Raw genomic sequence first — 21,182 nt, forward strand, 5'->3', positions numbered from 1 at the left:
ATCTCATTATCAATTCTTCATCTAAATGCCTAAATACATAAATATCAATCTAAATACTTAAATATACGACTTCTTCAGTCTCTCTTTCTCTCACACTAACTCGACCACTTGCAACCCACTACGATATGGATCGATCCATTGTTGAATGGGGTACTCCTACCATATAATCTCATGTCTTGTCAAATCGAGCTTGTTACATAAATCCTAATAAATAGTACCTAAACCTAATTTAAGTGAGTCATATAGAGCAAAGGTCTTGACTGCCATCCCAAGCTCATGGATTGCCAATTGGGCCTATGGTGGGCTCTTCATCTGGCATATTAAGGAAATGGTCCGGTCCGAGTTAAGTATCGTTTGCATGAGCCGGGCTAAATAAGCCCAAATGAGAATTATTAGTTGCTAGGGTTTTAAGAATTTAACAGTCGGTTCGGTTCGGTTCGGTTCGATTCGACCGAACTTTGGGATTATTAGCGGGGCCAATGCTTCCTTGTAGGCCGCCGGATGATCTTAAAACCCCGCTTCTCCTCTTATGCCCTAACCAGAGCTCGATCGAGGAGAGAGAGTTGCAGCAGCTACACGAGGACCTCCATGGTTGCGGCGGCGGCAGCAGCAACAGCCATGGGGAAGTCGCAGAGATCTTCTAAGAACTCGGTGTGTTCTTATTCTGACTCCATCTTCTCTCGGTCGACCTCCGGTTCTTCGTTTACCCGTCTTTCTGATCTTTCTGACTCGAATATAGGATCGGTTGGAGCAAGAAATTGCCGAGAATCCGGATGCAAACGAGGATGTGGAGGAAGCCCGTGGTGGAGATGAGGAATCGCAGCCGAGTGACGCCGCGAGTTTGTCGGAGGATGAGGTGGGCATCGTTTCCCGCGCAAGAAAAAGGCGAGCAATATTTTGGGAAAAATTCGAACGTCTTAATTGGTTTCGGTCTGTTTGAACTACAGGGTTCTCAGGGATCTCCTGTCGACAGTGAGGAGGAAAACGGGGATGTTAGTGATGATGAGGACCATCGGTCTGGAGAGGAGAGCGATTCTTCTGAGGAGGAGGTGGGTCGCTTATTGCTTCCTTAGGTTCATGTTTTGAAATTTTGTTTCCTTATCAAGTCATTTTCTATTATAAATGTAGGTGCCTTCGAGAAACACGATTGGAGACGTTCCGTTGGAGTGGTATAAGGATGAGGAGCATATTGGGTATGATGTTGCAGGCAAGAAGATCAAGAAGCAGGCTAGAAAGGACAGGATCGAGTCTTTTCTAGCTGGGGTAGATGATGCTAAAAATTGGTGAGCAGATTCCCAACTTAATTATTCTTTTGTCTATATATAACGTGGCCATGTTAGTTAAACTAAACGCTGCAAATAACTTTGAATACAGTGAGCTTTAATTTGTCAGTTCCTGTTAATTTTAACACTTCAAGTTTTTGGGCCATCATGACAATTTGGGTCCACTTGTTTATGATTCTTAGCAGAAGATACTTAATTCGTTGTTGAATGCATTTTATTTTTACTATAATTTATTTTTTAAACCAAATATAGGAGAAAGATTTATGACGAATATAATGATGAAGAGGTGGAGTTGACAAAGGAGGAGGTTAAAATTATCGGTAGGATGCTGAAGGGGAAGACTCCACATGCAGGAGTTGATCCATATGCGGTCAGTAATCTACTCATATTACATTAATTGTAGAATTATCAGTAGACCATTTGCCTTGTGCATACAGAATTACTAACGTGTATGTAATATGTCATGATAATTTACAATTCAGCCTTATGTTGATTGGTTCGTGTGGGATGACAAAGGACATCCACTCTCTAATGCACCAGAGCCAAAGAGGCGTTTTGTTCCTTCTAAGTGGGAACAGAAAAAGGTAATGATCTTTTTCTTAGTGCCTTCTGTACTTTCCTGGAAACAGAACAATTTCTTCTCTTAATGGAATAAAGGAAGTATTCTAAAAATAAGGGAATTTAATATTCTGCTTATTTTAAAATTCAATTTTGTTGCATTATTTTGTAGCTAGTAGAAAATCTTTCTTAGGTAACGATAATGATATACAAGACTGAGCAGAAGAAGCCTCCTATCAAAGGGTTTAAATTTGTTTGAGAATTTAAAAATAACATTTTTATTCTTTAAAATGATAAGGAATTGTTCTGAAATTGATCCAGCACTATATGAATTTTGGAACAAAGAAAAGTCCCTTGGAGTTAGTATTACAAGTCATATAAAATTTATGATCATTCAGGTTTCTGTGTCCCCTATGGAAGGGAATGTAGAAGTTCATTTTGTCAACTTTGTCAACTATCAATTATATATTTTTTCTTAACTATGATATAAAATCAATTAACCACTTTTTTTGGGTTCTATCATTCTGGTATCAGGTGGTTCAATATGTTCGAGCCATTCGTAAGGGCCTTATTAAGTTTGACAAACCGAAGGAGGAACCTCGCGCTTACTTATTATGGGGTGATGATTCTAGTGCTGCAGAAAACAAGAGGCATGGTTTGAGTTATATTCCAGCACCTAAACCAAAACTGGCAGGTACTGGAGTTTACTCTTCTTTAAGTTGTAAAATGAGCATGTTGGGCCCCTGTTTTGAGTAGGCTGCATTCCTATACTGCATGAGGTTGGAATTCCTTCATTGCTCAAAATATTTTTATTTGGATTTTCCTACATGCTTTAAGTGTATGTAAGGCGTAACACAAAAGATGTGCACATGCTTGCATATGCTGTGACAATGCTTGTGTAGGTTAGCTCTTGAATTTTTAGAAGCAAATGCTGCACGATGGTTATTGATAAATAGAGTATTTGAGTTCCTCATCCTGCTAAAATCTTTAATGCTCTTTGGTAATGGGGGTTGCTTTACGTCTTTTCACTTTTAGGTCATGAAGAATCATATAATCCTTCTGTGGAGTACATCCCTACCCAGGAGGAGATTAACTCTTACCAGCTGATGTATGAGGAAGACCGTCCTAAGTTTATTCCTAGAAGGTACTTGTGGGTCTTGTAGCAGGTAGTTATTTTTTTCAGTTTAGATTAAATTCTGGTGTTACAATTGATGAACTTTTGACAGGTTTGAGTCGCTTCGAAGTGTGCCGGCATATGAGAAAGCACTTAAAGAGAACTTTGATAGATGTCTAGACCTATATTTGTGCCCTCGAACCCGGAAGAAACGTGTATGTGTCTCTTTTATTATGTAAAAAAGTCACTGAACATGATATTTATTTGTTCTAATTATTTCTCATGTTCCTAAATGGAATCAAGCGTGCAAGATCATTTTTTGCTTGTGATGTCCTTTCTCCTATTCAATACTTTTTTTTTCTTTGAACTTCATTGTCAAAACTGACATCAATTTACTGCTTCACAGATTAACATAGATCCTGAGTCTCTAAAACCCAAGTTACCCAGTCGGAAAGATTTGAGGCCTTATCCAAGAACATGCTATCTCGAGTACAGAGGACATACAGGTCCTGTGAAGACGATTTCAATTGATGTATCAGGGCAGTGGATGGCATCTGGTTTGTGGTGAAATGCTTCTTTGATTTACTTTGATTCTCATTTGTTGAATGTTGTTAGTTTCTTGTAGTACACTATGGCATTTTTCTCATATTCAATTTACGTTGTATTAATGATTGGCTATACTATTCTGAAGGTTCATCTGATGGAACGGTGCGTGTTTGGGAGATCGAAACCAGTCGCTGTCTTAGAGTTTGGAATGTTGGTGAAGCTATCAAGCATATTTCATGGAACCCATTGCCTGAACTTCCTGTCCTGGCAATTTCTGCGTAATCTATGTGCCCTTTTTCAACCAGTAAACTTGATTGTCATAGATCATTTGCTTCCCTCTAACATACACTTCCAATTTTGTTAATTAGGGGACATGATGTGCTTATCTTAGATACTGGATTGGGAAATGCAGAAGAGCAAGCGAGGATCAAGGAGCTGCTTCATGTGGAGGAATCAAAACCGGAGGAGGATGGTGATCAGTGAATTTGTGTTTATGTTCTGTTTTAGTTTCTATGCAAGTTACGTGACACTAGGCTTGATGATTTAGGAAGCACACCTGTTGTGAGTTGGGTCCAAGATGACAAGTATGACTGCATCAGATTAAAGCATCTTAAGGTAATTTATTGTCTTTATTAGTTTGTACTGTCTGAAAATAATTCTGTTACTGGTAGGGTTCATGTTAGTACCATGTTAACACTCCTGTTCTGTTTTTCTGCTTTTCAGGCTGTGACAACAGTTGAATGGCATCGCAAAGGCGACTATTTTACTACAGTTGTGCCTAGTGATATCCTTATTATGCATCTTCTTCATCTTTTGTTTATTTACTGCTTTTGATTAAATTCAGTTCTTTGTATCTTTGGTTGATATGCTCCCTTAAATTACATGTTTTAGAAAAATCATGAACTTATATTTGACATTATCACTAGGCCTGCATGTGGGCTTGGTCAGAAACATCATTTATTCTTGGTTTCTTCCATGAAAAAATTAGACTTGTGCTACACCATTGTGAGCTGGCTGTTGTATGCAGTCAAAAGAAACTCGATAAGAAGAGGCCACAAAAGATGAGGTGGCTGTTTGATCTATTTAATGAGTCCTAGCTGATTCTTTGGAATGTTTGGACTTCAATTAACATATGGTTAGATCTCATAAAAGCATTTCAGTATTATTGAGATCTTAAGTGAATATTTCAATTTGCAGAAAAGGATTGCTATATCAGAAATTTAGGTGAAAGCTGTTCTTGTAAACCTGCTATTCAAGACAAATCTCGTATATTTTCTTGTTTCCCAATTGATAAGCATGACTACATGGGCGTATAAGAATGGTTTCCCATCGCACAAGGCTCTCGCTAATGTGGGTAGGGTCAGTGTCTGGAATCGATGTTTACAAGTAGAGAGGCCGTCTTTGTGAGTCAAACCTGTCACTAGGGTGATAAAGAACAAACCTTATCATAGTATCACTTATGACCATGTTGAACATAATCCTATAGCTGGCTAAACTGTTTTCATGGTTGCATATGTTTTATCTTCAATTGGTATCCTTGACTTGTTGTGCACGTGATTCTAGAGCAATATTGATACACCAACTCTCCAAGAAGCATACACAAAATCCATTCAAGAAATTGCATGGGCTTCCAGTTTCAGCAGTTTTTCATCCAACGCGTTCCATTTTCTTCATATCAACAAAGAAAAATATTCGTGTTTATGATCTTTTGAAGCAGAAGCTTGTTAAGAAGCTTGAGACTGGCGTTCGTGAGATTTCCTCCATTGCAATTCATCCTGGAGGTAAGTATTCAGTTACATTTTGCCGAGTATGTTTTCCTGAACAAATTGGAATCAATGAGTTCATCAAGTTTTTGTGTGACTAACTAAAAACCTTTTAGGTGATAATGTTATTGTGGGGAGCAAGGATGGAAAAATGTGCTGGTTTGATATGGATCTATCGTCTAAATCATACAAGACCTTGAAGTATGTTCAAACTTTTGGGTTCTCTCATCTCTTTCATTCTACAATTTATTCTTCTTTCTAGATGATAGTGCATTTTTATAGATTTGGAATGCATGACTTCGGACATGGATGTTGGAAACATGGTTTTGCTTGCAACCTATTATTTGTATATTTACATATTTGAATATCATGTAACAGATTTATTATAGCACAGTACTCATGAATGTCTGTGCATTGAGGTTAGTTTGACCATTGGTTCTTAATGACCTGATTGGCATTCAAGCAAAGAAGATTAAGGACCTGAAATTCTGGAATAAAATCAATACTGCAGCTGCAACCTTGATTATTACATAAAATTTTTGGTTTACTGTTTCAGTTTCTTCTGTCTGCTGAAACTTCAGTAGCCAAATGACCAAAATAAAAAAAAGTTAAAACTTTTGTCATCAGTATAAATGTCTGAATCTATTTGAAACGAACTGAGATCTCACATCATTTCCATAAATTTATATTTTGTATACATTATTCTTGATTGTCTTGTGAAACTCATAATACCTGTTGTACATGTTATTGTTGTTATGATGTATATTATCACATCTGGCATGCTTGTTTTTGGATCGATTAGTGCAGAAATGAACCAAAGATACATTACCCGGTCAACAGTGGTGGTTGTTCGTGGCTTCATTGTATGTTGTTACCTCTTCCATTTTTTATTTTAGTATAAATTAACACAAAAAAATTCGTTGAAAAATTCATTACTTGATTGACAATAAAAGAAGTAGAAAATCTGTTTCCACGTCTGGTACTACTTATTTAGGTTGTCACGGAGCGATCCTTTCAGCTGATCCTCATTATTATTTTCTGAAATTGTCACTTTCCAATTTTTTGACATTTTATCATTGTTTTGGTTAGCTATTTGTACTTGGCTACTTGCATCCTCCCTAAATTTTTCATATTATAACAATTGCACCATTTCTGATCTAAAAATCTACAGGACCCACCCAAAAGATATAACAAACATTGCCTTTCATCGTTCCTACCCTCTTTTTGCCTCGTGCTCCGATGACTGCACTGCATATGTCTTTCATGGCATGGTGTACTCGGATCTTAACCAGAATCCACTCATTGTCCCATTGGAAATTTTGCGTGGCCACACAAGCTCTGATGGTAGAGGTCAGTGTTATGTTGGAACTTGTTTTTATATTTCATTAACTAAATTTCTATTCATAAGAAAAAAAAAAAAACTAAAGTTGCATGTAGTACAAGCAGCTTTATCATCTCTCTATTAGTAGGTGTGTTTGGACTAAAATCGACTGCTAAGCTTTTTGACCATGCAGGAGTGTTGGATTGCAAGTTTCATCCAAGGCAGCCATGGTTATTCACTGCTGGTGCTGATTCAATTATCAAACTTTATTGTCATTAACATGCGAGATAATGCAAGATCATGGGAAGAAACTACAGCAGTCGAGTTGAGAAAAAGGGAAGCAAACATGGATCAATCGGTTTTTATTTAGATGATAGAACATGATCTTCCATAGAACTTAAACCAATATGTCCTTGGAGTTCATGTTCTTCCGGAATTCGACCCCATTGTTTTTTCAACTCAATTTTTGCTCTCCATTTGTCTTTAAGAGTGCCCAACTATATCTGTTAAATTAGATGATACGAGATGTTATCCCCAAAGGATCACCATCATATTGGATGTGAAACACTAATGTAATCTTAATCCTACCACCTATTTATGCATTCGATTTGTATGACAAATGGTGCAAATGAGTATAAGAAGTTGATGAAACCACTCCCAAGTGTTTTTGGCATTGCTGTCTTTGGTGGTTACATATTCTTTGAACATCTTGTCCTGTCAAAAGATTTCCGTTTGCTATTTGAGTGTGTATAGTAAGTATCAATACAGAGATAAACATGTATTCTCATCATTAACAGATGTTGATGATTCTAAGATGCTATTAATCATTTGAAGAGATGTTGTCCTGATGAGCTACTACAAAATGTGTCCTAATCAGTCCTCTGTTAAATTGAGATTTTATTTCTTACCTAACTATCAGATTGATAAGAATGTTGTTTGTGATGACCACATAAACTATATAATTAGACATTTTATAGTTTAAACCCACTTTACTAAATACGGTGGTGTATTAAAAGGCAGTTGAAAGAACTCCATAGCCTTGCGATTCAATGATGCTTAAAACATTTGATTATAGATTATATATAAATACACTACTCCTTTGTTCCTTTTAATCAAAGCAACAAAGGCATTCTTTTACATCCAATGCCAGAATTACGTGTTTATTGTCGTTTATGAGACACACGGCTCCCTAACTTGATATAGGGACGAACTAATTCGGGATTTGAGAGCTAGTTACCTTTCCATACAAGGAGAGTGGGTAGAGCCAACCAATTAAGTTTAGTCCCTTCGAATCTAAATCCACTTTGCCCATCGAGAAAGGTTGATCAAAGCAGCAGAGAGATGAGAAGCGGATAAGCCATGCCATCTAGTATGCCTCAGAGGCTGCGTTGCATGGAGGCCTCCCCTCACTGTTGCTCTTTCTTGGGTTCCACTCCACCAAATCTCTCACATCCCGGTTCTATCGAGCTGGTCTTTTCCTGCCCTCATGATTTCTTGGTCTTGCTTGGCGTTCTTGGCTGTTTTGGCATGGTTTTGGTGAGGAGTCCACCTTTGGTCGCTCTTACTTCATGTTTTGTGCTTTTAGTTGATTTGGAGTGGGTTTCTTTGGAAAGATCGGATCTTGAAGCTTTGGTCGACTGAGTTCTTCAGCTTAAATATTTTGATTAGGATTTTTTGATGTTCCAGTGGGAAAGATTATATCTTTTGGCACAAAGATGGCTTCTTGGAACTGATTTCGATATATTTCAGATGTTCTATGCTTCCGAATCTGATTCGCTTCTTCCCGTACTGTTGTGACCTCAAACTCTAGCAAAGGATGAAATGGTGGTCTTGATCTGAACAATGCTGAATCCTCTCCCAAGTGAGAAACAAGCAGATGGAAGAGATGGCTACTCGGTCACATCTGGTTGTTTCCTTGAAGGCAATTCATTCTTGGCTTATCGACAATGATGGTCTTATCATCATGTAACATTACAATGATAGTGAAAGTCCTGCATGCTATGGTGATTGTGAATGTTTGTTTACTGACTGATTGCTGTGCAAAATGTTTGAGTCCATTATTTTTCAGATACGTTTGATCTCTGTAGAAACAGATCATGAAGATTTCAGTGGGAATTTCCCGGTGGTAACTTGGATTTTATGTTACTTATTCTGTATTTAGATTGTACTTTCCATGGCTACTTTGAAGAGTCTGTGAAAGCAACTGCTGTCTGTCACTCCAAAATCAGTGCTGTTGGAGATCTAATATATCTCATCAAGCATCTACAGAGAGAAATTACAATCGATCAATTTAGTTTATTATTCCCAAGAAGGTAAGATTTAGTAAACATTCTAAAACAGATGATGACGACTTTGTGGAGGTTGAATTCGTAGCAAATGTGTAGACATTGCATCAGATAAATGCTAGGAAAAAGATTCATTCTAAAAGAAACAAAGTTATGATTTAATGGTGATTTGAGTACAGATGATGATGGCATTACACTTTACAAGAGTACCTAAAGATCATTTGGTAACAAATTCCTGTATTTATAGTCAATCAAAGAATACTCGACAAAGATTTTTCGAATGTAGAAACTAGTTGTTCTCACCTGTTGATTCAAACTCATGAGCCAACACCGTTGATCCCAAAATAGAGAGTCTTCCGCTGGAAGGCATTGATTGCATAGTCAACCCGAATCTGTCCCAAATGCGAGTTGAAGCGAACACCGTATCCAAGACCAACCCCAAAGCCAGGTTTTCCTTGTCTAAGGGCAGGGTTACCTGCAAATGCATTCAAGTGGAATCGTTAATGCACTAGACTATGCATATTAAGTAGTAGTGTCACTTTAAGTTTCCATAAGATTGACACTACGGAAATTTGATACGATGGAAAATGAGGAAAAAGTTGGACTTTTGCCGATACAAAGACTGATGAGAGTATAGAAACCAAAGATTGGGGAGACGAGAACATTGTGATTTGCATAATGGCAAGATTCATTTAAGGATGAAATGGAACAGGAACAACCCAAGTAAAATTCTAGTCTTACAATCAAATCCTTTTGTGAACAGTGAATACCCAGATTAATTCTCTGAATTGTCCTACTCCGATCAGCCTTACTTCTTTACACGATCAAGTTCCATTGATCTTTGACTTTCCTAAGCAAACATTTTTTTACTCAGTTATGGTTCCATCTGATTTGACCACAACTTGGCCATCAGGCTAGAGACTGATTGGACCGTGTATCAGTATTAAGGAAGATAGACCAACAAAATCACTTTAGAACTTCGTAACAATTTCTTAAAATGCCCAAGGTACACTTTTCCAGTACAACTTCGGAATGCTTTGGGAGGGATTCAGGTCCGCTGCTAAGATGTGTGACCATTATGGGATTCTTATGTTGTATTTAAATGCACAGTTCGTCACAAAAATAATGGATATACCTGAGTGCATAAAATCAAATTTTGAGCAAGAAAAGCTATTGAAAGGGTGGAACCTCACCAGGAACATACCGAGCAGATCCTAGATCAGTTCCACAGTCCATGAAGATGGCACCTTCCAATTCCTTTGTCTATCACAGATGAAACAAACAGTGTTCATGTTAAGTGCTTTGTTTATAAAATAATAACGATGGTCCAAGAGACATGAAATGACTTATTTGATAACATCACAGCACAATAAGATATCACCATCCAGACATATGGAAAAAAATATTAGCATCAACTATCATAACAAGGAAACATTCTTATTGCTAAATTGTGTAAAGTTGTATAGCCAAGGATCCCTTTCAGCATAAGAAAGAGAACCAAAAAGGAGGTTCTAGAAGTTAGATCCTGAAGAAAATCACTAAAGTAATCTTGCAACTGTACAATTCGAGAAAACCTAGGTTAACCCCAGATTTGTTGGCCTTGCCAGCATTTGTCAGGTTCGGCCATGGACTCAGAGAACCAACAACCTTGGCTACGCTCTTGGACTCTGCAACCATTGCAGGGGTCATTAAGCCCCCTGTGCAATGCAGGCAAATATAATTTACTGAAGAATCACTAGTACACACCATCATGAGTCTCCACATGCATGTACCCAACCTCATTGCCTGTTCATGCACACACCCATATGTTCGACCATCTCACTTAACCGGCTCCATCGACAACTCACAAAGCAAGCCAACTTTAACAGCTTCAATAAGTTAATCTGACACTCCATATTGGACTAGGGAAGCACAATTGGGAGCCTTGTTTGATCCTGGATTGCACCAAGGCAAGAGAAGAGACGAAGTCCCTTCCCTTCCAAACTAGGGGCTGAGAGCCCATAGTCAGCTTGGAATTAGGGGTTGGTAACAGTCTGTAGTTGCCCAGACCTGTAGGGCTGAGCTGGCAATCAAGATTTTAAAAGACCCCATAGAGAAGTATTTGGCCAAAGAAAACCAGGGTATTCTCAGGGTATTTTGGTATTAATTTAGAGTAAGTCTGATATGGTCAGAAATTAGGCAATAATAACTTCTATGAAAATCACTGCAGGTATCTTTGGCACATCTTCTTCCTATTTATCACAGCAATATTTTATTTTCCCTAATATTAATTTCCTGGAGGCCCTTTCTCTTCCTCTAATAACATTTTATCAGATTAAAGAAACCCCAATCAGATGGGACGGGTCCTAGAGAGGTGTTCTAAACTTGAGGAAGCTTGGGCATGATCCAATCATTGAGCTTTTTAACATCCATGATGATCCAATGCCAAGTTGGTGTTCCCTTCATCTGACCAGATAGAGCCTCAAAATTACTCAGCATGATCAACTCTTCACTTGGTCATCATCAAACTAGGATCATGCCTCGAAACTCACTTTTATCTTTTCAACATCTTAAAAAGCAAAATCAATGATAAAAATCTCACATGAGATACGAACCGCTGAACAGTATATCGTGGCTTGCACAACTATGTAGAGAAAGTGCTGAGGATTGGAGGAATCACTGAGTTATAAAATGTTAGGGAACACATGTTATCTAAAGACTTCCAAGATTGACAGCTACCAATCTAGATAAAAACATCATCAACAGCTTTGGTCAGTTGAGTGGATCAATCTAAAGCATTCTGACATGGATCAACTGACCTACTGTGGATCAACCTACAACTAAGAAAACCTCCTCGAATTTTGCTTCTTCGGGCCTCTAACCTCCACTTACAAGAATCCTCCCCCTAGATTTGATGCACCCAGTGAAGATAAGAAGTCTATGTCAACATCTGAATGTAGATTTATGGTACTTTGCAACACTATTGGAAGCATATGCAATATTGTTCCATACTTCTTTATCATCATCTATTAGACAAAACCATGTAGTATAATACTTTATTACATAACATCTTTAGCCTAGATTGCTTTTGGTTCGTGCGTTCCCTTTTCTAATTTTCCTTAGCTTTCTCTCTCCAAAAAGTTCCCATTTCACTAATCTTTTAAATTAATTTTCAGTTGAACCAAAATGGATGATTCTGTTCAATCTGGATCCTACTTCCATCATCCATCCTGACCTTTCAGATATTGTGTTCAACAGCAATAAAGAAATGTTATCCTGTACATTTGTCGAAACACAGAGTACTCCCTAAATCTATGCATCAACTGTCGACGAGATATTATCATGTTAATAAGAGAAAATATTACACACAATTATCTTTTAGCTTTATTTGATGAAAGACAATAAAGAATCAAGGATTTTGAGTTGACATTGGCCTCTATGATATTATATGCATTCTCAGAGAGATGATTCACATACCACAGGAATTGTAAATTCACCATTAGCAACCAGACATGTTCTTCCTGAGCCAACTGCACCCTCACCATAACCTCGAACACTACCAATTCCACCAAGGGCAAATGCTTGATATGGTGCCATGTCCCCGACAATCGATCCACCTGTCAAGCTGTTAGATAGAGAAAACAGATGGTAAGAGTTGCTTATGATAATATGCCAATGTAAAATGGGAAAGAAAAATATTACAGGTATTAAATACCTCGTGACCAAAAAAGTTGGCCCCAGTTTAAATCCCTTTGAAGCAACAATCTTGAATCGGTTAAAAATGAGCCACTTCGACAAAAGAGGTAGTCCTTGTTCCATTTGAAAATTGAACTGATGCATAGAGATCTATTAGGATGACTATTAGAAGAGGAACAAATAGATGAGAATATCATCTACTTACTTTGGTAAATCTATCATCATTGGCAATTGCATATTGTGATTCTTGCTTCAGAACAATCATATTATCATAAGACGTGCCACTGCATCAGAGGATATACTGATGAGCAAATGATGACTAGATTATAAAGTGACAGCTAATGAGGAAGTTTGGTACCTGGAAGTTATGGGAAAACCATCCATATCCCTGTTTATTGTATGGCCGTCATTATTCAGAGGACGGACATGCTGCATATAAATGCCAAATTAAAAAAAATATCATAATGTTTCTGAGATAATTCCTCACAAAAAGCACGAAGACAACAGAAATGACACAATTTAATCATGGTTCCCATTGATTAGGAAGGTCCAAAAGGCCAAATTTATGTAAATATAAAGCAATGAGAATTTCTTTGCTACAGGTTACATGATTTAAATCTCAATAATGCCCACTTTGGAGAGTGATAATCACCTCAAATTTGATGCTAGTTTTGCTGCTCCAATGGGAAGTAGAAGGCTCACTGAAATCAACACCTACTGAGGAGCGGCTCAGGTTGACACCACCACTCCCTGAACGAGTGAAATGATCCACAGGCAACCCATGCACCGCAATCTCAGGAGCCACTGAATGCTGAATGACAGTAAGCAACAACCCGGGTAAGAAGCAATGCAGGAGTACACATCAAGAATTTATCGACAATGATATCAATTCAATCCTTGGAGAAGACTACTCCAAGTGGGACCTGATAATAAAGTGACAGGAGAAGAATAAAAATCACCAACAACTTTCTTCTTTCGCCCTCTTAAAAATTTCTCTTCGGCACGTATATAGAGGTAAAAAAGCAAGGAAGACTCAACATGAAACATGAACCTGAAAGGTAAATGACTGCTGCGACAGCCAATCAGGCCTCGGACGCCTGAATGCTATGAGAATGTTGAAATCATCAATGCCTTTGTCCCACAACACGTCCAACTTCTCGTTTCTTCCAAAGAGGTTGGGGTGTTTGATGGAAAGCCTAACAAAACAAAAACGAAAACAAGAAACCAATGTAAGCAAAATAGCCAACTTTTCCTTCTAAAAATTCATCCTTTTGCACAACTAACGACGAGTACCTCGCGATAACCTGTGAAAAGGGGTTGCTGGATTGCCTAAACATCATAACAAAATAAGATTTTCGTCAATGTGCTATGAGAAACAATGGACCTTGAGTGGATGGAAAAGAAGTACCTGATATGAGGAAACAACAGCGCTCCACACAGCTTCTGAGTGAGGTCCACATTGAAATCTATCTTAGCTGAGTAACATTACACCACCAACACCAAATCTTCGATCAGAAACAGAACATTCGGAATCCAATAAAAGGAAAACCGGCGACGAGAACTCGAGCAAGAACCAACCATTACGGGCATGAATGCTCTTCTGAGCACCCATCAACGCTCACGAGGTCGGCAGCGCACGGATGCGTCTCTCCTCATCCGACCCGCATGCCGCGCCTCCGGGGGGTGGAAAGTGGGGGCGGAAGTGGCCTACCAGTGGCGTTCTTCGCGGGGAAGAAGACGGGGCTCGGCAGAAGCAAGGCGGCGGCAGGCGAAGAGACCGTGAGAGGCTGCGGAGTCGGTGCGAGCCCGCCGCCGATTTGTTTGGGGTTTCGGGATGCTTTTCGTGGGCTGAGGTGAGGGGAATGTGGAATCGCTTCCTCGGATGGGCGTTCACGACGAGGCCGAGTCTCCCCGCGGCCAAGGCAAGGATGATATCTTCACCCCGTGTCGGGTTTAACCGATACGGGACAATACTTCCGATATATCGGTATGTCATTCAATCTTGTATGAAACGGTTCATCAGTCGGACATATCGGATCGGATGAGATGAAAACGGAGGAAGGTTTCCTGCTCTTTTATAGTCTGAAGGGTATTTTTGGTAAGCCAGCAGTATATATATATATATATATAAAGAAATTATCACAGTAAGCAAAGGTAAAAAATTATAAATAAAAAATAATAAGAAAGCACGGAATAGGAAAGTCAATTAAATTTATGAATGGGTTTCAATGTAATCGAAACAGTCATTTGGGTCATCTCAAGTTTCATGTACTTCTCGAGTTTTGGTCGATTGAATCAACTGCGGTCATGCGATGCACAACATAACACTTGCATGCGTTCTCATAAATTATTTGTATGGAGGTGACACCGCAATAAAACAGTATTATATGAGGGGTGGGGGTGAGAACATGCTTTTGCAATTATAATGTACGAAAAAGTAATTAATTACCGATCAAAAAATATAGATCCAACCCATAATAGAATAAATGTTTCATGGGTTTGACTCGATCGATCACTGCTAAGAATTCTGCTAATTTCATGTGAAATTGTTTGAGAAACTTCAAAGCATCTTTCTTCTCCCCTTTGACCACCATTTTTGATCTAAGAAGAAGCAAGGAAGAGCAAATTGCCTTCTTTTCTTGGTGCAGGGTTGGCTATACGATTTGTCGCCCATCGACATTATTGTGATCGTAGGTGAAGAATAAGCTGCTCATGTTTCAGTCATCATCGTCCACAAGAAGAAGCAAGAATTCATATGAGCAAGAAATGTTCACCACCATAATAAGTAGATCTACAAACATCGAGAGGGAGGAAGAAAGAAATCCATATGAACGAACAAAAGAAAACAAAATCGAAGAAAAGATAGCCATGAGGACATCGAAAGCAGCAGAAACATAAGTAGTGGAAGATGGAAGAGGAGGGAGGAGGAAAGCTGTGATCACTTCTTGGTGAGAGAGAGGACGGTGGGGAGGACGATGACGAGGATGATGATGAGGAGGAGGATGATGGCGATGCAGGTCCACTTGCGGGTGTTCTTCTGGTAGACGCGGGCGGTGGTGAGATTGTCGGTGCCGTGGCGGACGAAGGACTGGGCGCGGCCGACGTTGCTCTCGATGTCGTCCAGCTGCTGCCCCTGCGCCTCCACCAGCACCGCCATGTCCATGAACACCTGCTGTAGCTCCAGCAGGCTGCGCTCCAGCTCCGCCACCGCCCCGTGCCGCTCCTGGATCTCCGCCACCACGTCCAGCACCCGCCCCCTCCCCTGCTCCTCGATGGCCCGCTGCAGGAACCGCTCCCCCTCCCCCGTCGCCACCAGCGCGTCCACCGTCGCCTCGTCGGGCGACTCCCCCGTGACGGTGTAGTAGCGCCGCCCCACCGTCTCCCGGTACTCGGCCGCGATCCGGCGGCGGAGCTCCGCGAAGGCTTCCATGGAGTCCCGGAGCTTCTTGCGGAGGCCGGCCACGACGGAGCTGCGGGTGCGGTCGGTGGAGCTCCCGGGCCCGCACCCGGGGACGGCGCGGTTGGCAGCGTTGGCGCGGTCCAGGGACTCGAGGCGGAGCTTGATGAGCTTGGCCTTCTTGAGGGCGAGGGCGACGTCGCCGTCCATGCGGCCCCGGAGCTCCCGCACCGCCGACGCCTCGTGCAGCGTCTTCCCCGCCTCGTTCGCCTCGTGCAGGCTGCGGTGGAGCCTCTCCACCTCCCGCAGCTCGTCCTTGATCGCCTCCACGTCCTCGAAGAACCTATCCAGGTTAGCCCCGCCGGCCGCTGCTCCCGTCCCCATCTCCACGTCCCCTGTTCCTCCTCCTCCGGACTCGACGTCCCGTTTCCAAGACGCGGACGAGAAGAGATTGTTCATCTCTTTCTCTCTCTCTCTCTCTCTCTCTCTCTCTCTCTCTCTCTCTCTCTCTCTCTACCCCTCTTTCCCTCTCTCTCCTTCCTTGCCTTGATATCGACTAAAGAGGCAAACACGACGCGGTTTTGAATAGATATTTAGGAAGAGATGATGTGCTCCTCCTCGTTTTCTTCGTCTCGGTGGCCAAACGGAAGAGAAGATATAGAAAAAGAAAAAGGAAAGAAAGGAAGGAAGGAAAGCAGTCGAGGAAGGGAGGAAGAGAACGGCCGGGAGGCGGTGGAAACGTCAACCGAGTCGGAGTCGTCTTCAAGCCGCGTTTTTGTCTTTATTGCAAATGCCAACTCCTAATATTACTTACTAGAAGCCACGTCGGTTGCTTCCGCCATCATTCTTGACTTAAATCGTTGAACCACGTAATACCGGCTCAAGTACAGTTGTCTAAGTATTAAGATACGCATCATGTTATCATGCATGTACTTATATGATTTCTTTTCTTATAAGTAAAGATATAAATCATCATTTCCAACATTCAGAGTTCCTTTTTTTGGTAGATCGACGTAGAGAAAATAATAATAATAATAATAATAATAATAATAATAATAATAATAATAATAATAATTCCTTTTTTTCATATATCCTACTCGTTCTTCTTAGAATTTGTCGAATTAAAACTCAATTACGTGACACAAGTAGGATAAAAATCCTGCAAAATATGTGTCAATAATATCTCTCGACTATTTGGTTGGATGGAATATGCAAGTCTATGGAGATAGAGACATTGTCCGGTGGATGCATCTTCCCAAATATGATTGTTTATTTTGTTGACAATGACACCCTTCAAGTTGGTAATATCTAATACTAAATGGACAAAGACCTTCAGATAATATCACAATGCTTTGACCCATTCTTCTTCTTAGCTTATAACAAGAAGTGAAGTCTAATGAAAGATGGAGGAGGTTTGACCGTGGACTGAGCAAGTCTCTACTGCTTATCCAGAAATCAAAGGCGAAGGCTGTGGGCAGCAGCCTCCCTTGGACAAAGTTAACATCATGACTCGGCTAAGAGATGGAAGAACGACAGCATATAGACCTTTGAACGTTCAACCATGGCCTCGAGAAATGCCAATGTACTTTCTTATCAAGAACACAACTCTGAACGTTAATACTATTCTTTTATGCAATATAATCCAACAAATATATATATAATTTTCCTTTTTATTCACACAGAAAAATAAAAGCAAGAAAAAAAAAGCATAGTTTCAGACGCACCGATCTTTCTCTTCGTTACAACAGAGTCAGGAAGAGAAGGACGCGGCGGAGTGACGACTGGACGCGGACGCCGCCGGGCTGCTGCTTCAGCCTCGTTCGACCCGTGCAGGCTCCGGAGGAGGCGCTCCACCTCCGCAACTCGGCCATGATCGCCTCCACGTCCTCGAAGAAGCTCTCCAGGTTCGCCGCCGCCAACCTCCTGTGGCCTCTGGCCGACGCTACCGTGCCGGAAGAGTGATGTGGAAGGAGGGAGGAAGTGAAGGAACTGAAGGAAAGAGTCTATGGGCGTCTTGCACTGTTCTTTACGCACGTTGACAATTCCAAGCCTTCACCGCGTGCGTTGACTTGAATGAATCATCCTAGTGTTCGACGACAACAACGTTGTCGAATCTACACAATGAGATCGTTTGCAGCCATCCAAATCCCATTTATTCTTTTCCTTTGGGAATGAATCTCTCGCTGAAGGAATTGCACATTGGGATGCTGAGAGAGATCTGTATCCATCGGCAGCTGCTCGAGCAGATCAGCCATGGCCTTCTTGTTGGATTAGATGGATAGGGATGCAGCAACATAACTGTTACAATTGGAATTTGAGAGAAAGCATAGCGTGGATCAGATTAGACGAAATCTATTCACAGACGAAACCAACTTTATCATCACGAAAACACATGTATTATTGTGAATCTTAAATCCATAAACACAACCAACATGGATCTTGAGTTTCCTAAATCGAAAAAAATGGAGGTCACCTAAAAAAAAGTAGTACATATTTCAACACTAAGGTTGCATAATGCCCTGCCGCAAGATATACAAAGTGCACACAATGAAATGATGATCCAGTGGTCTTTCACTGCGTCTGTGATGTCTTCAGTCTCTGGTGTATTTCTTGGGTCACGTTCATCATTAACAAGATTACTATTATCGATCACAGAAAAGGAACACAAGTGGTGATCATAGTTGGCATACAGAGCCTTCAGAGCTTGATGGTCCCTCTGGCAACATTAAACATTTAATCATCTGTGCGAGTACACTCCAAGAATCACCATCATGAACATGTAAAAACTCTAGGGCAAAAATAATTGACACATTTTCAAATAAAACATAAAAAAAGGTAGATGGGGGAAGACAACAGAACTTTCTCAAAAGGTGAAATCATATAGGAGTCCACAAATTCTCCAGCAAGGGACAAGGCAATGCCTCAGCTGAAACAAAACTAGTTTATCACTGAGGTACATAAATCTAAAAGAAGAAAAGAGATAATTTCCCAAGTGAACAGTATCTTGGAACAGACACCACAAGTTGATAACTGCACTACCTTGTTCCAACCGAATAAAGTCCCAGACAAAACTGGCCAATGAAGGTAGCCTAACGATATCGGCGGAGGGACAAGGTCTGGTTCCTCTTCCAGGTTGCCCTGCGGGAGGGTCTGGCCTTGTGATGCAGGTGGCCTTTACCACGAAGGCCACGATATTTCTTACCAGCAGAAGTGAGTCCACGAAGCTCCCGATGCTTGTGGACACCCTTGCAGATCCAGTTGATCCTGGGGTCATTCCTAATCGCACTGTGAGCCGGATCAATAAGGATGATCTCATAATACTTGTAAGTTGAATCCTGTGAAATACAAAAGCAATGGTATTTAGTGCATCATCAAAATCCAGAAAATTGAGAATATGTGTAGATGATACTTATATAGGAGAAAAATAAATCAAAGAAAAATAAATCAAGGTTAAATTGACTTTGCCATTGATGATTATTCTAACCTCATTCACCCAGTAAGAGTTTAGCACCCTCAGCCCTCCCAACTTACGTCCAGCTCTCTCCTCAGCAACTGACCTCTTATTTCTTTGAAATTTCAGCTGGGTGATACCCTGATGCTTTGGCTTCCCATAGACAATACCTTTAGGCACCGGTCTCTTTCTGCCACCACGTCTAACTCGAACACGATAAATCACAAAACCCTGCATGTTACGAGATACAATGTAAAATAAGGAAAGAACAGCTTAAATTTGAAGATGCACATCAAAGTCACGTTGCATCCCTTTTAACTCTTCATAAGGACATCGCATGCTATTGTTGCACAAGTCCTTATCAATCACAGTCATCAACAAAAGTAGAAATTATAGATGCTCATCAAATGACCTACATCCCAATGAACCAGTCCAAATAACTTAATGTCAGTCTTTAAAGAACCTTTCGAATTATTGTTGGCAGTTGCATTCTCCAGCATAGTCACTTTATGTGTATCCATGCTTACCATCATCAATCTCAACTGTCAGTTGAAAACCTAGAAATTCCTCCTGGCACTTGTACCACCCAAAGCAACCTCCTCCATCACACCCTATATACCTACACCTAATTCTACAAGTCATGTATCAATAAAAGACAATGATCCATCCAACGAACACAAACTTGCACATTAGAAGCCTCCCTAGGGCACTACCCTATAATCAGGCTGCTTTCTGAACCAACTGAATTCAGCACCATCTTTTATTATGATATCCCAACTTTTGCTACTAAAAGGTTGGACGCTCATCCGAAAGTGACCAAAAATGACTTCAAGATAAAGCTGAATGAAACTAGTCTATATCGCATGATATAACAAATTCACACCAAATTAATTTAATAAAAACCATAAATAGCATTTAATTCAAGCACTGCATCAATGTCCTCAAGACAAACTGTGCAAGCTAAATGCTAACCAAGAAATGGCGGCATTCCAGCCAAAAAGGTAAATCCGTTGTTTTGATTTGTTCCCTTCAACAAACAGTAAAAATATAAATTAAACGAACATACCATGAATTTGGAAAACAGGAATATGTCTTAAATTTACCATACCTTACTAACTAGAAAATCAAGATGCAAATAACAACCAGCAAAATATTTATTTTAATCACTTCAATTATTCAAAGAGAGACGAATCACATTTTTACTCTGCGTGCTAAAATTTCTAGTAAATCAAACAAAAAGGCAAGCTTTTTTTTATTTTGTGCGATCCTATACCTGTTTGGCCTTGTAACCAAGGCGTCGAGCCTTGTCGGGGCGCGTCGGCCTGGTGACACGGACGATCGACGGAAGCTGGCGATACTCCCAGCACCTCACACGCTGCAGAAACCGCATCACATCCGACTGCTTCTTCCTCCACAGCTCCGACACATACTTGTAGGCCCCTGATAAAAATTCGACCACAAGCCATTCCAATGAAGCAACGACTCAAAGAATCTTTGACGAACAAAATAAGAATCGCAAAACAATCGAAGAAACAACAAAATGAGATCGAATCGATCGAGGCAACGAACGACAACCGGCGACGGCGAGATGACGAAGGGTTGATACCGATGAAGAATGGAGAGAGAGAACTCACCCATTTCTCCGAAGAATCTCTCCGCTCGTCGAAGGGCTAGGGTTTTGGCAGCGACGGCAGAGGTGGCGCAAGGGGAGATGGCCTTATAAACGGAATAGGAAGTCATACGTGGGAAGATGAATACCGTCGGATCTAGTATATTAAATCTAAGCTGT

The 21,182-nt window shown here is 40.5% G+C and overlaps 4 protein-coding genes and 1 long non-coding RNA gene across 7 annotated transcripts; 2 read left to right on the forward strand and 3 right to left on the reverse strand.

The window, feature by feature from the left end:
• Positions 1-492: 492 nt before the first annotated feature.
• On the forward strand, positions 493-7,239 carry LOC135615667 (ribosome biogenesis protein BOP1 homolog). Its single transcript, XM_065114486.1, has 18 exons — positions 493-651; positions 740-856; positions 948-1,049; positions 1,129-1,283; positions 1,536-1,653; positions 1,766-1,867; positions 2,376-2,535; positions 2,877-2,985; positions 3,068-3,170; positions 3,362-3,512; positions 3,647-3,779; positions 3,870-3,973; positions 4,049-4,116; positions 4,225-4,285; positions 5,055-5,282; positions 5,381-5,465; positions 6,436-6,614; positions 6,779-7,239. Exons 1-18 carry the CDS (start codon positions 502-504, stop codon positions 6,862-6,864), a joined length of 2,211 nt encoding a protein of 736 aa, XP_064970558.1. The 5' UTR covers positions 493-501; the 3' UTR covers positions 6,865-7,239.
• Positions 7,240-7,488: 249 nt separating this feature from the next.
• On the forward strand, positions 7,489-8,730 carry LOC135615668 (uncharacterized). The gene is made up of 2 exons (XR_010488108.1): positions 7,489-8,121; positions 8,335-8,730. It is a non-coding gene; the product is annotated as an uncharacterized LOC135615668 (long non-coding RNA).
• Positions 8,731-9,004: 274 nt separating this feature from the next.
• LOC135581353 (outer envelope protein 39, chloroplastic-like) lies at positions 9,005-15,149 on the reverse strand. 3 transcript variants are annotated; one of them, XM_065114487.1, is made up of 11 exons: positions 14,124-15,149; positions 13,954-14,020; positions 13,839-13,874; positions 13,597-13,741; positions 13,198-13,356; positions 12,904-12,974; positions 12,751-12,829; positions 12,565-12,680; positions 12,327-12,474; positions 10,064-10,133; positions 9,005-9,345 (listed from the first exon to the last, which is right to left on the reverse strand). In XM_065114487.1, the coding sequence occupies exons 1-11, from the start codon at positions 14,155-14,157 to the stop codon at positions 9,188-9,190; spliced, it is 1,083 nt and encodes a 360-aa protein (XP_064970559.1). In that variant the 5' UTR covers positions 14,158-15,149; the 3' UTR covers positions 9,005-9,187. The 3 variants fall into 3 exon arrangements, with proteins under 3 accessions (XP_064970559.1, XP_064970560.1, XP_018683607.2); XM_018828062.2 differs by having other exon boundaries at positions 9,209-9,345; positions 10,075-10,133; XM_065114488.1 differs by lacking the exon at positions 10,064-10,133.
• A 152-nt stretch (positions 15,150-15,301) lies between these two features.
• Positions 15,302-16,658, reverse strand: LOC135615669 (syntaxin-121-like). Its single transcript, XM_065114489.1, has one exon. It carries the CDS (start codon positions 16,399-16,401, stop codon positions 15,484-15,486), a length of 918 nt encoding a protein of 305 aa, XP_064970561.1. The 5' UTR covers positions 16,402-16,658; the 3' UTR covers positions 15,302-15,483.
• A 2,124-nt stretch (positions 16,659-18,782) lies between these two features.
• Positions 18,783-21,157, reverse strand: LOC135615670 (large ribosomal subunit protein eL15z-like). The gene is made up of 4 exons (XM_065114490.1): positions 21,028-21,157; positions 20,667-20,833; positions 19,427-19,624; positions 18,783-19,277 (listed from the first exon to the last, which is right to left on the reverse strand). The coding sequence occupies exons 1-4, from the start codon at positions 21,131-21,133 to the stop codon at positions 19,032-19,034; spliced, it is 717 nt and encodes a 238-aa protein (XP_064970562.1). The 5' UTR covers positions 21,134-21,157; the 3' UTR covers positions 18,783-19,031.
• Between the last annotated feature and the right edge of the window lie 25 nt (positions 21,158-21,182).

Source organism: Musa acuminata, chromosome BXJ2-6, assembly GCF_036884655.1.
Source record: "Musa acuminata AAA Group cultivar baxijiao chromosome BXJ2-6, Cavendish_Baxijiao_AAA, whole genome shotgun sequence".
NCBI lineage: Eukaryota > Viridiplantae > Streptophyta > Magnoliopsida > Zingiberales > Musaceae > Musa > Musa acuminata.